Source organism: Protomyctophum bolini, assembly GCF_963924005.1.
Source record: "Protomyctophum bolini genome assembly, chromosome: 24".
Taxonomy (NCBI): Eukaryota; Metazoa; Chordata; class Actinopteri; order Myctophiformes; family Myctophidae; genus Protomyctophum; species Protomyctophum bolini.
In genome coordinates, this window is record NC_137885.1 from 6,988,337 (window position 1) to 7,003,960 (window position 15,624).

Genomic DNA, 15,624 nt, shown 5'->3' on the forward strand with positions numbered 1-15,624 from the left:
ATATTCCCGGGCGTTACGTACGGAAGTGTTGGTGTGTTTATCTGTGTGTGTGTGTTGTTGAGGAGCACCGAATAATGAATTAATTCATCATATGATTCATTAAACATATCGCTCAGACTGTCAGCGGAACCGTAAACCAGTGGATGAGCCTCCAGTCTGCAGCTAACAGGCTAACTGTCTGTTAGCTGCCTGCTACACACGACGTGCAGGTCTGTTTGTGTTTGTGTGTGTGTGTGTGTGTGTGTGTGTGTGTGTGTGAGAGAGAGAGAGAGAGAGAGAGAGAGAGATATAGAGCTATTTAACACTGTTAATGAACAAACCTCTATAGCAAAGATCACAATATAGAGATTTTTTTACTTTCTGGTGCTCAGCTGTGTCTGTGTGTGATACCTCAATGTGTATGCCAAATACCTACATAGCTATGAATATGACAATAACACTTGTTATTGAAATATTTGTAAGTGTTTGCTACACTTATACACAAATATTAAATCTAGTGGATACATTGTTATTTTACATTCCATAGACCAGAAGACAGATAGCCGGGGATGTCATGACATACTTTTTTCTATTTGTATTTTTTTCTATTAAATTGGTCATTAATCTAGATTCCTTGAGCTTTTGGGCCTGTGGCTCCCTAACAGAGTGCTCTTGAGTCTGGCCACGTTCAGGTGTTTAGACAGATCTTGTGTTGTGTTTATAGACGTCTGCCTGATTACACAAATTGATTATGAACAGGTGCTCTGAGTCTTTGATTAGACAGATTGATATGAACAGGAGCTCTGTGAGTCTTTGGTTAGACAGATTGATATGAACAGGAGCTCTGTGAGTCTTCGGTTAGACAGATTGATATGAACAGGATCTCTGTGAGTCTTTGGTTAGACAGATTGATATGAACAGGATCTCTGTGAGTCTTCGGTTAGACAGATTGATATGAACAGGCTCTCTGTGAGTCTTCGGTTGGACAGATTGATATGAACAGGATCTCTGTGAGTCTTCGGTTAGACAGATTGATATGAACAGGATCTCTGTGAGTCTTCGGTTGGACAGATTGATATGAACAGGAGCTCTGTGAGTCTTCGGTTAGACACTAGACAGATTGATATGAACAGGAGCTCTGTGAGTCTTCGGTTGGACAGAATAGAGCTGATCGGTCATTACCCAGAAACTAGACCTGACGGTGCCCGCTGGCCATCGGCCTACTTGGGAACCTAATTATCCCCGTTGTCATAGCACCGTCTGTGTCCCTTTTGTGCCCATACTTTATTTGGAGATCTCTGTATATCTGCCTGTGTCTGAATAAAAGTGGACTGGTTAGAGTAATCAATTGGGCATTGGCAGGGTTTGAGGCAGATGGTTGGAAATTGCGTAGGTGAGGTGACTTTGGCTCATTAGGGTCCACTGGCAGAAGCCTGACCAAAGCCTTTCGTGGTGTTTCAGTACAACAGTGTGTTCCACACACACACACACACACACACACACACACACAGACTCAGACAGAGACACAGACAGACACACAGACAGACAGAGAAACAGACAGAGAAACAGACAGCGACACAGACAGACACACAGACAGAGACGTGGCACATTTATAGTAGTGAATAGTGATGCACCGAATAGTAGTGATGCATTTTCGGCCTATTTGGTTTTGGCCCGAATAGGCAGAAGATATATGATATCACCGGATAATGTATGCAATTAATGCATTCAAAGGAGCCAAATAAAGGTTTTATGGACCCATAATAGTGATTATTATTTAAGTTAAGTTTTGCCTATAACCATTTATTTTGCCATAAATCAGGCAGCTTTAAGGTACGGCTATGACAGCAATGGTAGGGGGAAAAATATATATATAATATATTCGGATATTTGGTATTCGTTTATTTTCCCTTTCGGTGCATCCCTAATTTATAGTTGGATGATACAGAGATATACCCATCACAATCAAGTATCCTGAACCGAGCCATTTAATAACATGTAATATTCTTATCGTACATATTAAACTATTATTCGTAGAGACAATGTCATTAAAGTCTTAATGTCTTCATCCTACAGACGATGGCGTTTATAATCCCAAAGAAGAAGCGGCAGGGGGCGGAGCCAGAGACGGACATCGTTGTGATGCAGTCTCCTCTGTCCCGCCTCCAGGACTCCGCGTCTGTTGCCACGGTAACCATCTTAAAATCACCTAAATCCGCTCTATAACAGACCGATGCCTAATCAGACCCTCAGAGCAACCTGCTCTCGCTCCGCTGATTTACGGCTGTTTCCAACATGACAGCCATGTATGTATTGTAAACGCGCGCACAGTGTACTTTACAGCAAAACGTTGTGCTCAAAAATGTTTTCGAAAACATTTGAGCGAGAAATATATACGAACGATTGCCCGCCTCCGCTGTCACGTCGGTGGTTAATCAGCCTGTCAGTGATTTAACTATAAACAATGACCACTCAGTCATACATTATCCCTTACATAATGAGCATTTGAGGACCAATTATTTGAAGAAAAAAAAAAGTTAATTAACCCATTTTGGGTGGGAACCTCTTTTGGTGTTAGCATTGTGATATGCTTTAGCTATTGAAAAATAGCAGATCTACAAGCTCATAGCGTGCCACCGAGTGGCGCGCTACGAGCTTGTAGGTCTGCTATTTTTGAAAAATCGAAGAACGACTGACATAGAAACATAGCTTTTTCAGAAAACTGTCAGGGTGTAGAAGACATTTTTTAATTCTGATCTCAGGTCAGAACGGGTTAAAGTTAATGTAGCACAGAAGATAATTATTAATTTAATTCATAATTATAATGAATTGAGTGTTTGTTTGTTCTAAACAGAATGGTTGGGGCGTGGCTAATGGAGCCAGGGGCCGGCCTAGCGTGAGCTTCAGGGACGCCATGCAGCGGTACGTAACCACGACAACCGCTTTGCCGGTGAAAACAGCCGGTGGATTCTATTGGTTCACCGATCTGTGCCCCCCCCCCCCCCCCCAACCCCTCTGCACTGTTATTGGATAGTGAAATACGAGGTTCACTCCCACTCCTATGCCACTTTTCCTGGCTTGTTCGCCCAGGGTTTTTTTTTCTTCTTTTGAAAACAAACGAGGCTTGTCTCTGTCCTGAACTCCAGACTCTAAATAGCATTCAGGAGGTGTAGTTCCAGACTCTATATAACATTCAGGAGGTGTAGTTCTAGACTCTATATAACATTCAGGAGGTGTAGTTCCAGACTCTATATAACATTCAGGAGGTGTAGTTCCAGACTCTATATAGCATTCAGGAGGTGTAGTTCCAGACTCTATATAACATTCAGGAGGTGTAGTTCCAGACTCTATATAACATTCAGGAGGTGTAGTTCCAGACTCTATATAGCATTCAGGAGGTGTAGTTCCAGACTCTATAGAGCATTCAGGAGGTGTAGTTCCAGACTCTATATAGCATTCAGGAGGTGTAGTTCCAGACTCTATAGAGCATTCAGGAGGTGTAGTTCCAGACTCTATATAGCATTCAGGAGGTGTAGTTCCAGACTCTATATAACATTCAGGAGGTGTAGTTCCAGACTCTATATAGCATTCAGGAGGTGTAGTTCCAGACTCTATAGAGCATTCAGGAGGTGTAGTTCCAGACTCTACATAACATTCAGGAGGTGTAGTTCCAGACTCTATATAACATTCAGGAGGTGTAGTTCCAGACTCTAAATGGCATTCAGGAGGTGTAGTTCCAGACTCTATATAGCATTCAGTGTTTCCTGCAGGAAAAAGCTTTGGCATGGTGCTGGGCGCGGGGGGGGGGGTCGGTTTCTGGCGTGCGGCCTCAGGCCGCGCGTCGAAAATTTTAATTAATTAATTTGATTAATTAATTAATAATTAATAACATTAATAAAGTAAGATTAATTTGTATCATTGCTCTTGTAATGCTATTGGAGAAACTGGGGGGACACTGGGGAGGCACTGAGGAGGCACTGGGGAGGCACTGGGGAGGCACTGGGGAGACACTGGGGAGGCACTGGAGAGACACTGGGGAGGCACTCAGGGGCAAACTGGGGAGGCACTGGGGAGACACTGGGGAGACACTGGGGAGGCACTGGGGAGGCACTGAGGGGACATTGGGGAGGCACTGGGAAGACACTGGGGAGGCACTGAGGGGACACTGGGGAGGCACTGGGGAGGCACTCAGGGAGGCACTCAGGGGGACACTGGGGGGCACTGCATGGGCAGACACTGGGGTGGCACTTGGGGAGGCACAGGGGAGGTACTGGACATTTCATATCACACACACACCATGATTCACTAACCCCTCAAAAAAAAAAAAGGGGACACTGGGCAGGCACTGGGGAGGCACTGGGAAGACACTGGGGAGGCACTGAGGAGACACTGGGGAGACACTGGAGAGGCACTGGGGAGGCACTGGGGAGGCACTGGGGAGGCACTGGGGAGACAATGGGGAGGCACTGGGGAGACACTGGGGAGGCACTGGGGAGACACTGGGGAGGCACTGGGGAGACACTGGGGAGGCACTCGGGGGCAAACTGGGGTGGCACTGGGGAGACACTGGGGAGACACTGGGGAGGCACTGGGGAGGCACTGAGGGGACATTGGGGAGGCACTGGGAAGACACTGGGGAGGCACTGAGGGGACACTGGGGAGGCACTGGGGAGACACTGGGGAGGCACTCAGGGAGGCACTCAGGGGGACACTGGGGAGACACTGGGGGGCACTGCATGGGCAGACACTGGGGTGGCACTTGGGGAGGCACATGGGAGGTACTGGACATTTAATATCACACACACACCATGATTCACTAACCCCTCAAAAAAAAAAAAATTGTGCAGGAAACCCTGGCATTCAGGAGGTGTAGTTCCAGACTCTATATAATGTATCACGTTGCAGGCCAGCGGTTAAGCTGACCCTGACAAGCGTCGTCCGAAAGCTTCTGGAAATCGACGAACCAACGAGAGCGGGTCCCGTCACGTCGGTGGCCAATCAGAGATCCAGCGTGACCGCCCGCGAAATGCCTTCGTCCAATCGCGCGTCGGTCGGGCATGGGCAGAGCGGCCAACCGGCGGGCACGGCGCGAACACAGCAAGCTGCTTCCAACGGGTCTGTTTTGTTTTTACTACTCATACATTTATATTCAACAGTTTTGACTGTGGAATTAATTAAATCACAATGCGGCACTCTATCTCACAGTACAACTTAGTTCAAGAGTGTGCCAGTTTTCTATAGAGCCTTCCAGGCGAAAACCCCCAGCTTAAGCCATTTTAGGGCGGGAACCCCATTTGGTGTTTTAAGCATTATGTTATACTTTAGCTCATAAAGTATATGTTATACAAGCTCGTAGCAAGCTCGAGCTTGTAGGTCTGCTATTTTTGAAAAGACGGGAAAATGTGGCACAAATATTTGAATATAAAATATTGAACATTTTTAACTAAAATATTTGCTTCTGGGGGGGGGGTCCCTGGAACAACATATTTTGAGATGGCGGTCCGTGGCCCAATAGAGATAATTCTGGGTGTCCTTGACATGAACAAGGTTGAGCACAACTGACATAGCAACATGTTTTTTTTTTCAGAGAACTATTAGGATTTAGAAGGCTTTTTTTTTAAATCGACATCAGTACAAAATTGGTTAAACACACCGTCAACAGGCCTTGCGGGAAAACACCCAATCTGGCAACAGCGAGCTGTCACCCCTGTCTTTTGTCGCACTAACACAGGTGTTCCCAAACTTTTTTGGACCAGGTACCCCTTTTGGGGTAGATATTTTTCCAGTTACCCCCTCATCCTCGCAACACGGATAACAATATATTTACAACCACAAGCAGTGTTTCCTGCAGGAAAAAGCTTTGGCATGGTGCTGGGCACAGGCCGCAATTTTGATTAATTAATTAATTTGATTCATTAATTAATAAGATTAATTTGTATTATTGCTCTTGTATTGCTATTGGAGACACTGGGGGGACACTGGGGGACACTGGGCAGGCACTGAGGAGGCACTGGGGAGACACTGGGGAGGCACTCAGGGGCACACTGGGGAGGCACTGGGAAGGCACTCAGGGGGCACACTGGGGAGGCACTGGGAAGGCACTCGGGGGGACACTGGGGAGGCACTCGGGGGGACACTGTCTAAATGTGTACGTCTTCTCTTATGGGGGTCCCTGGCATATCTTTTTAAATGGGGGTCCACAGGCTAAGTAGTGTCAATTTGGGGGTCCTTGACATGAAAAAGTTTGGGAACCACTGCTTTAAACACTTTAGCACTTTATGAACATGAACAAAATAGATGGGTCCCCCCTGGAACTCCCTCAGGTACCCCTGGGGGTCCCCGGACCCCACTTTGGGAACCACTGCACTAACAAATCACATCACAAGTCAACAACGCAGAGCACGGACGACCGCTCGGGCTCTGAGGATTGTCCCCTCGATGGTAATGTAAAACGCCGGTTGGTTACGGATTCAAAATTGGATACGATATAATTGCGCATGTCCGCATTATATCATGTGACGGCATCATGTCGGTGGTGCGTTTGAAACCGCGAGGCTCGTCATCTCTCCGAATAGCCCCTGTTCCAGGCAGTGTGTTGGCAAGTTCACTCGCTGAATCATGGGGGGAAGGGACAGAACTATCCCCTGTTACTTACAGTACATTTTGTGAACTGAACTTTGAACTAGTTCATGTAGAAAAGTGAACTTTCCCAACAAGGACTGAGGCATTATCTTATGTGGTCTTATGGTTTACTGACACACACGACACTGTCTATCTGCATTCTATATGTGATTTATAGAGCTTACTAAGACTGAGGTGCTACACTGCCTCTCTGCATTCTATGTATGTGTTTATCTAGCTCTGGTCCATAGCCAATGCTTCTATGATTCTGCCCTGCATTGGCTATGCTACTTTCGCTTTTAACTCTCACATGGAACACAGACCAGCCTCTCCTCCTTTAGCGTAAATAAAAAGAATGTTTTTGCTACTCACCAAAACAAAGACGGGTTGTGTGTCATTAGAAAGCCCTACTTTCCTTAGTGGACGCACTCTGACGCACCCCCAACACACGTATAAACGGTACTTTTTGGCCAAAAAGGGATTTAGTTTCCACCGGAAAAAAATACTTTTAGTTACTCCAATGCACCCTCTACCGATATTGCCGAGAGAATTGCCTCCATAGAGAATATTTTTCCTCCGGTGAAAAGAAATCACTTTCTGGCCAAAAAATTACCCGCCTTTGTTTTGGTGAGTAGCAAAAACGTTCTTCTTAAATACGCTAAAGAGGAGAGGCTGGTCTGAGTTCCATGTGAGAGTTAAAAGCGAAAGTAGCATAGCCAATGCAGGGCAGAGTCATAGAAGCATTGGCTATGGACCAGAGCTAGTGTTTTATCTTGCTTACTGTAAGCCACTCTGGATAAGGAGTGTCTGATGAATGACAATCATGTGCACACTGAGTGACACTGCTGTTGTTTGTTCTGTCCAACAGGTGGCGCCCAAGGAGGGCATCTGACCGTCTCATTGAAGACGACAGCCAGCGGAGAAAAGGTGGGTTGAATTTGAAACTTGAAAGGTATTAGGCCAAGGGTCTTGGAGGGGAGCTAGCCCCTCCTATATACAGCTTTTTGTCATGACTCAGCTCACATTTTGCCATTTGACAATGAAAGGAGAATTGACGTCACGTGTCTGAGCAAATCGGCTTTGTGTGCCAACGCAAACATTAAATGCCATTGACAATGAAAGGAGGATTTACGTCTTGTGTGTCTGAGCGAATCGACATGTTATGGCCCTGATGATGTACGATGATAAGAGCGGCTCTGAACTCCACACGGGTGTGATTTTTGAGGGACGCTACAGCTTTTGTCCCCACGAAATGTCCGCAACACTAAACATTAAATGCAATTGACAACGAAGGGAAAATCTACGTCGTCTTGTTGTCCCCCACACGTCTCATATTTTCCATCGACGACGATGAAAGGAGAAGTTTCGGAAAATTTCGGCCAATTCTTTATTTTTTTACTCTGATCACCCTTGTGAATAACTTTGTATTCTTACACCCCTGTAGATTCATTTACGGCACCCCTGAGTTAGAATCTTATGTCATATTAATTTATGGTACGTACTGTAAATATGCAAATCTTTCCATACAGTTCATGTCAGGGGGGAAACTTAATCTCAGTTCCCATGATAGGACAGATTGAACATAACTTTATACTTGGAGTTTAACCAATTGAACCCCAGCATCCCTCCATACCATGGGGGGGGGGACATTTACCAAAAATAGCAGATCTACAAGCTCACAACGCAAACGTGAAGAGAGTTGTGGTAGTGTCATGTATGTACGGGACGCCAGTGGCTCAGGGGTAGAGCGGCCGGCGATTCACGGGCTCCCCCCAGAGTTGGTGTGTAGAGAAGAGGTGTCCTTGAGCAAGACTCTGAACCGTGTGTGTGTGTGTGTGTGTGTGTGTGTGTGTGTGTGTGTGTGCGCGTGTGATTAAGACTCTGTAGTGTCGGTGGACTCGAGTGAACGGGAGACCCCAGGAAGGACGTCATCTGATAGACCGGTACAACCCAGTATCCATTTCAACCTAGCACACACCCACACAACCCAGTATCCATTTCAACCTAGCACACACCTACACAACCCAGTATCCATTTCAACCTGGCACACACCTACACAACCCAGTATCCATTTCAACCTAGCACACACCCACACAGCCCAGTATCCATTTCAACCTAGCACACACCTACACAACCCAGTATCCGTTTCAACCTAGCACACACCCACACAACCCAGTATCCATTTCAACCTAGCACACACCTACACAACCCAGTATCCATTTCAACCTAGCACACACCTACACAACCCAGTATCCATTTCAACCTAGCACACACCCACACAGCCCAGTATCCATTTCAACCTAGCACACACCTACACAACCCAGTATCCGTTTCAACCTAGCACACACCTACACAACCCATTATCCATTTCAACCTAGCACACACCCACACAGCCCAGTATCCATTTCAACCTGGCACACACCTACACAACCCAGTATCCATTTCAACCTAGCACACACCTACACAACCCAGTATCCATTTCAACCTGGCACACACCTACACAACCCAGTATCCATTTCAACCTAGCACACACCCACACAGCCCAGTATCCATTTCAACCTGGCACACACCTACACAACCCAGTATCCATTTCAACCTAGCACACACCTACACAGCCCAGTATCCATTTCAACCTAGCACACACCTACACAACCCATTATCCATTTCAACCTACAGTAGCACACATCTACACAACCCAGTATCCGTTTCAACCTAGCACACACCCACACAACCCAGTATCCATTTCAACCTAGCACACATGTACCTACACAACCCAGTATCCATTTCAACCTAGCACACATGTACCTACACAGCCCAGTATCCATTTCAACCTAGCACACATCTACACAACCCAGTATCCATTTCAACCTACACAACCCAGTATCCATTTCAACCTAGCACACACCTACAGTACACAGCCCAGCATCCATTTCAACCTAGCACACACCTACACAACCCAGTATCCATTTCAACATAGTACACAACCCAGTATACTTTCACTATGCATTACATCCTAGCACATATATTTCTGTATAATGTAATAATTGTCTGGTTATTTATATGAACAGTGTCGACGTGGTCACTCGGTGTCCGTCATGTGTCGTTTCTCCCCAACAGAGACAGTCCCAGCAGGGAGTGACCAGAGACCCATTCCGCTGGCACACCACCTCCCCCTCCTCCTCCTCCTCCTCGCCCTCCTCCTCTCCTCCTCCTCCTGCCCGCCGCAGCGCCCCTCAGCCCGTCCTCTCCACCTCCCTGTCTCCCAGGAAGACGATCGGAGGACGCCTGTCCCTCGGCGCCAGGAGGACTCTGGGAGACGACACCAGATCCTCCGCGTTCACAAGATTAGGGAGACCCTCCCTAAAACCCCCTAAACCCACTGAACCCAGTAAGTTTCTGCTCCATTTACTGCCAAGGTGACTTAACCCATTTTGGACTGAGGTCGATTAAAAAAAAAAAAAAAAGGCTGACAGTTTTCTGAAAAACCTATGTTTCTGTCAGTGGTGCTCAACCTTTTTCATATCAAGGACCCCCAGAATTATCGGTATTTGGCTGCCAACCCCCATCTGAAAATATGTTGTTCCAGGGACTTCCTCAGAAGCAAAGACTTGGGTTAAACACGTTCGCTCTGAAATAATATATTCAAAGATTTCAGCCACATTTTCAAGATTTTTCAAAAATGGCAGATCTACAAGCTCTTAGCGCGGCACTCGGTGCCACGCTATGAACTTATAGATCTGCTATTTTTAAATAGCTAAAGCATAGCATAATGCTTAAAACACCAGAAGGGGTGTCCCGCCCAGAATGGATTAAACAAGTTATTTCCCAATGGACTTACCTGACTGTAAATAAAATAACTCACGATTGAAACTTCACCATTTGATTTTAAAATTGTGGAATGAAAAAATTGCGATATCTGAGTGAATCGATTTGTTTTGCCCACCCGTATGTGTGTGTGTGTGTGTGTGTGCGTGCATATCTAATTAAATCCTCTACACTAAGGAGACTGGACCTGTGTCGGACAATTTTTTCAGTCTACACCAAAATGTGTTATAGTCCAGACGGCCAACAGGTTGTTTAAAGTGGGAAAATTTGGTATATTGTTTTTTTTTTTTTTTTTTTTCTGCCTAAAATATTGTGTACATGCATTCATGAATGCACTTGCTGGCCGGCTGTCGATATTGATCTTCTTTTTTTATAGGGGGATATATGTGAACATACCATTAACAACCTATAAGGCAACATTTTCAAAACGTAATTATGCTTATGTAGCATGTGGCATGTCAACAGTCACACTAGGGGGTTTTTCATGATTCTGAATCCATTCCAAGCATTAGTTTTGCACAAAAACACTTGGACTACAAGCTACAACTACAGCTCTACAAGCTCACAACATGGTGTGGCTAATGTGCTGAGGCTGATGCCATTGTTTCCTCTAATGTGGACGCTATGTTCACGGTTTTCTCACTGACCTGTCTGTCTGTCTGTCTGTGTATGTCAGTTGTCCTGTCCAGTGAGGAAGAGGACATGGAGGACATGGCATGTGGTGTGAAGACGTTGGAAGCTCCAGAAGGTTCTAGAAGGGTCCAGGACGGTGCAGGTACCACACAGTAGAACCACAATGTTCCCCCCCATGGTGGTGGTGGTGATGCATGAGCTTTCAAGTAGAATCAATTATACAATGTTCCTTGGGGTTCCGTTCTAGGTGCAGCGGAGACGTGTTCAGAAGCTTCTAGGACAGCGAGGACGTGTTCAGAAGATTCTAGAGCAGTGCGGACGTGTTCAGAAGATTCTCGAGCAGTGCGGACGTGTTCGGACGTTTCTTGGAGAGAGGAGACCTCTTCAGACGGTGCTTGGACTGCAGTGGAGACATCTCCGGCTGTGAGGACATGTTCGGAGGCTTCTAGGAGAGTGGAGACAACTTCAGAACGTCCTTGGACAGTGGAGACATCTCCGGCAGTGAGGACATGTTCAGAAACGTCTAGGACAGTGGAGGCGACTTCAGAAGGTTCTCGGCCAGTGGCCACATCTCCAGAAGCTTCTAGGATTTTCCTGGATGATGTTTCTCCTCCTCCATCCAGTGTTGGAGCCTCCTCCTCCTCCTCCTCAACGATGGAGCTTCAGTTCTCCAGGCTGCTCCTGGGTCAGCTCAGTGCCCAGGCCCGTGGCAACCTGCTGGTGAGACCTGATCTGTCATCTGTGGAAAGATGGACGTCTCACACACACACACACACACACACACACACACACACTTTACATTTACATCATGCACACATTATCATTAATGTAAAACGGTTGAACTGCAAATTAGGTTCATAATATTGGCAAAACCTCTGAATAAATAAACAAAACCAAAACGAGAACAACTGAAGTGCTTTGGAATGTCTCAGACACAATTAGACGATTATATGTAATGATTGGCACATGTCTGTCTTTCTGTCTGTCCGTCTGTCCATTTAGATCACGGAATCTTGCATCTTCCTGCCTCTGAAAGGTAACAACCGCATCCTTCCTGTCTGTCTGTCTGTCTGTCTGTCTGTCTGTCTGTCTGTCTCTGTCATATATGTATTAACCCATTCTGGGCGGGAACCCCTTTTGGTGTTGCATTATGTAATGCTTTAGCTATTGAAACAAAATGGTGTCTGTCTGTTTGTCCGCCTGTCTGTCTGTGTCTCTTTCAGGTCTGCATATCGACAGCGAGGTGGAAGCCGAAACCTTATCGGTTGCCGTGGTAACCTCCCAGCTCCGCGGTTATGGCGTGTGGGAGGAGGGTGTGGCCGCGGGCTGGCACGCCCCCTCCCTCCTCTTCCTCTGGGTGACGGACAGCCAGGCCAAGCTCTTACAGACGGAGCTGTCGGTGTTGCAGCCAGTCACGGCCGCCGGTATGTTATTATATAATGACTACATTTGACTGACTCGGGACTGCCATTTTTTTTTTTTTTTCATGTCATATGAAAGCAGGGAATCATAGCTTCAAATTGACATTGGTTGTTCAGTTTGACCCACCAGTTTTGGAGATATGACTTATAGAGTAATGTCTTGCAGAAAACAGCGAGTTGAAGGAACAGGCCTGAAAGGTTCACTTCTGTGGTCTCCAACATTACACCTATAGCTACAGCTAAGCATTTATTTCATATTGACACGTCGATTCCAGCTCTGACACTTATTTCAGACATGCTCTAGTATGTGAAGAGTCTGCCTGTGCTGTTGACTCATTCAGATAAATTCATTCAAATGCATTCATTCATGATAAAATTTAAATCTCAAACTATTAGAATATCTTACAAGACTTTGGTTTTATCTAGAAATGTCGACCACCTGAAAAGTATGGCTTTGTCCGAGGCTTTAAAGGGTCTTTAAATGAATACTTTTTTAAACGTCTATGGGGAAAATGAACGGTGACCTCGTCATTCTGACAGAGGGCGGGACTAAAACGAGTGGCCCAGGAAATCAAAACCCAATGCATTCTCCCATAGGCACTTAGGCTTTTAATTTATTTAAAGACGGTTACGCCGCGGACAAAGCCAACTCGGATCATGACAATGAACACAATGTTTTGGGCTGATCAAATAATTTACAAGACGAAAAACAAAACAAATAGTGTTGTCTCCTGACTTTCTTTTCTTCTTTCTAATGATTTGATCGGCCCAAAACATTGTGTTCATTGTCATGATTTGTCACGATCCGAGTTGGCTTTGTCCGCGGCATAACCGCCTTTAAATAAATTAAATGCCTAAGTGCCTATGGGAGAATGCATTGGGTTTTGATTTCCTGGGCCACACGTTTTTCTGAAAGGGGGAGGGACTGCGGCGGATATAGGCAATGCAAACAAATTAGCGAGTGCACATTTCCGAATGCACTAGGGCATTAAGCAACTGACTAGTTTACTAGTTTACTAGTCGACTAGTAAATCCACTAGTCGACCTTGTTGGTACTAGTTGATTTAAAAAAAAAGTTATTATTTAAAAAATTTCCCCCGATTTTGTAGTTCTCATGATCAGGTAGATTATAGTTATAGTCACACCAATCACAGTTTTTAAATTTACAAATATATATATTTTTTACATAATAGGTAGTTAAACAACTAGTCGACTAGTAAACTAGGCAAACTAGTCAAGTAGTAAAAATGACTAGAAGTGAATGCCCTAGAATGCGCCCAATAAAAACACTGACCTCAGAGGGGGCGTGTCCTATAACTGCGCCGTCTAAAACATCAGAGGGGGCGTGTCCTCTGTCCTCAGAGGGGGCGTGTCCTCATAGGGGGCGTGTCCTCTGTCCTCATAGGGGGCGTGTCCTATAACAGTGCGCCGTCTTAACACATCAGAGGGGGCGTGTCCTAAGAGGGGGCGTGTCCTATAACAGTGCGCAGGCTAAAACATCAGAGGGGGCGTGTCCTATAACAGTGCACAGTCTAAAACATCAGAGGGGGCGTGTCCTCAGAGGGGGCGTGTCCTATAACAGTGCGCAGTCTAAAACATCAGAGGGGGCGTGTCCTCAGAGGGGGCGTGTCCTATAACAGTGCGCAGTCTAAAACATCAGAGGGGGCGTGTCCTCTGTCCTCAGAGGGGGCGTGTCCGTTCATCCTGGTGGAGCTGACGTCTCCGCTGGCGGGCCTGCAGTTGGCTCTGCTGCGCTCCCTTCTGGACATGTGTGGTACCGCGGCCAACTCCTGCTCCATGTCTGTCAGCGTGAGCCACGCCCTGTCGCTGATGCACGAACACCCGCTCATGCTGGCGCTTCTGGGGCACGACGCCACCGGGGTGAGTGTGTGTGTGTGTGTGTGTGTGTGTGTGTGTGTGTGCTATAGATGTTTGAGACGAGAATAGAGCTTAACCCATTTAGGCCTGATGTCAACATTTTTAAAATGTATGTTTTCTGAAATGCCTTATGTTTCTATATCAGTGGTTGCTCAACATTTCATGTCAAGGACCCCAAAAATGATATGTAATTGACCGCCGACCCCCGTCTGAAAATTATGTCATTCCAGGAACCCCTCGGAAGCAAAGAGTCGATTTGCTGTGAAAGAATATACATTCAGAGATTTGTGCCACATTTTCGTGATTTTTTTTTCAAAAAATAGCAGACCTAAAAGCTCGTAGCGCGCTATGAGCTTGTAGATCTGCTATTTTTCAATAGCTAAAATATAACATAATGCTTAAAACACCAAAAGGGGTTCCCGACCCGTACAGAATGGGCTAAAGGTATATTTAACTTTTAACCCATTCTGACCTGAGATCAGATTAATATGAGGTTTCCACTGGACACACACTGGTCTGATTAACCCATTCTGACCTGAGATCAGATTCTAAAAATGTCAGTCGTTCTTCGATTTTTCAAAAATAGCAGACCTACAAGCTCGTAGCGCGCCACTCGGTGGCGCGCTATGAGCTTGTAGATCTGCTATTTTTCAATAGCTAAAGCATAACATGATGCTAACACCAAAATGGGTTCCCGTTCAGAATAGGTTAACCAGGAAAGCACCATTCCGTGCCATTTAGATCTTGTACATTAGAGTTCTCGAATTCTGCCTGAACCCAAACCCCACCTAGAAATGACATCCCCCAAACACATCCCCCAAGAATACATTTCAACTGCCCCTATAGCGGGGACCTCGGCCCGGCCCAGTAGGGCCCAGTTGGGCCTTAATTTCCAGGGCTGTTGAGAACTCCATTTGGGGGGACTGCCTATAACTCCGTTAGTCTGACCTAATGTGGTCCGGTAAAGACTGAGGTTCTAGGGTTTAGGGTCTGGGATAGTGTCAGTGATAGACCGAGGTTAGGGTTTAGGGTTTGGGATAGTGTTAGTAATAGGTCTTACTAACGGGAGGTCGGAAACGAGGACATGTTACCCATTCGGTGTTTAAGTCCCTACGTTACGTGTCGGGTCCAAGTGGCACCAGCTCCCGTCCGCCTCTCATTGTAAATGGCAATATCTAAACGCGTGAATCTTTTTCGTTATTTTTCAGAATGGAAGCCATTGAGGGTTAAAATGGGTCTTAATGCTTCCAACCCGAGTAGAATTATT

The 15,624-nt window shown here is 46.0% G+C and overlaps 1 protein-coding gene across 2 annotated transcripts in view; it reads left to right on the plus strand.

Moving 5' to 3' along the window:
* The first annotated feature begins 28 nt into the window (after window positions 1-28).
* LOC308311405 (sentrin-specific protease 7-like) overlaps window positions 29-15,624 on the plus strand; it is a 28,269-nt gene continuing 12,673 nt past the window's right edge. Inside the window, exons 1-12 of one of the 2 annotated variants that reach the window (XM_080758093.1) lie at window positions 29-209; window positions 2,056-2,169; window positions 2,834-2,901; window positions 4,885-5,094; window positions 7,469-7,527; window positions 8,479-8,543; window positions 9,718-9,988; window positions 11,102-11,200; window positions 11,306-11,778; window positions 12,061-12,094; window positions 12,282-12,482; window positions 14,164-14,360. In XM_080758093.1, coding sequence (XP_080614219.1) covers window positions 2,059-2,169; window positions 2,834-2,901; window positions 4,885-5,094; window positions 7,469-7,527; window positions 8,479-8,543; window positions 9,718-9,988; window positions 11,102-11,200; window positions 11,306-11,778; window positions 12,061-12,094; window positions 12,282-12,482; window positions 14,164-14,360 — 1,788 coding nt within the window. In that variant the 5' untranslated portion in view covers window positions 29-209; window positions 2,056-2,058. The remainder of the gene's footprint in view (window positions 210-2,055; window positions 2,170-2,833; window positions 2,902-4,884; window positions 5,095-7,468; window positions 7,528-8,478; window positions 8,544-9,717; window positions 9,989-11,101; window positions 11,201-11,305; window positions 11,779-12,060; window positions 12,095-12,281; window positions 12,483-14,163; window positions 14,361-15,624) is intronic. The other variant, XM_080758094.1, reaches the window with a different exon arrangement.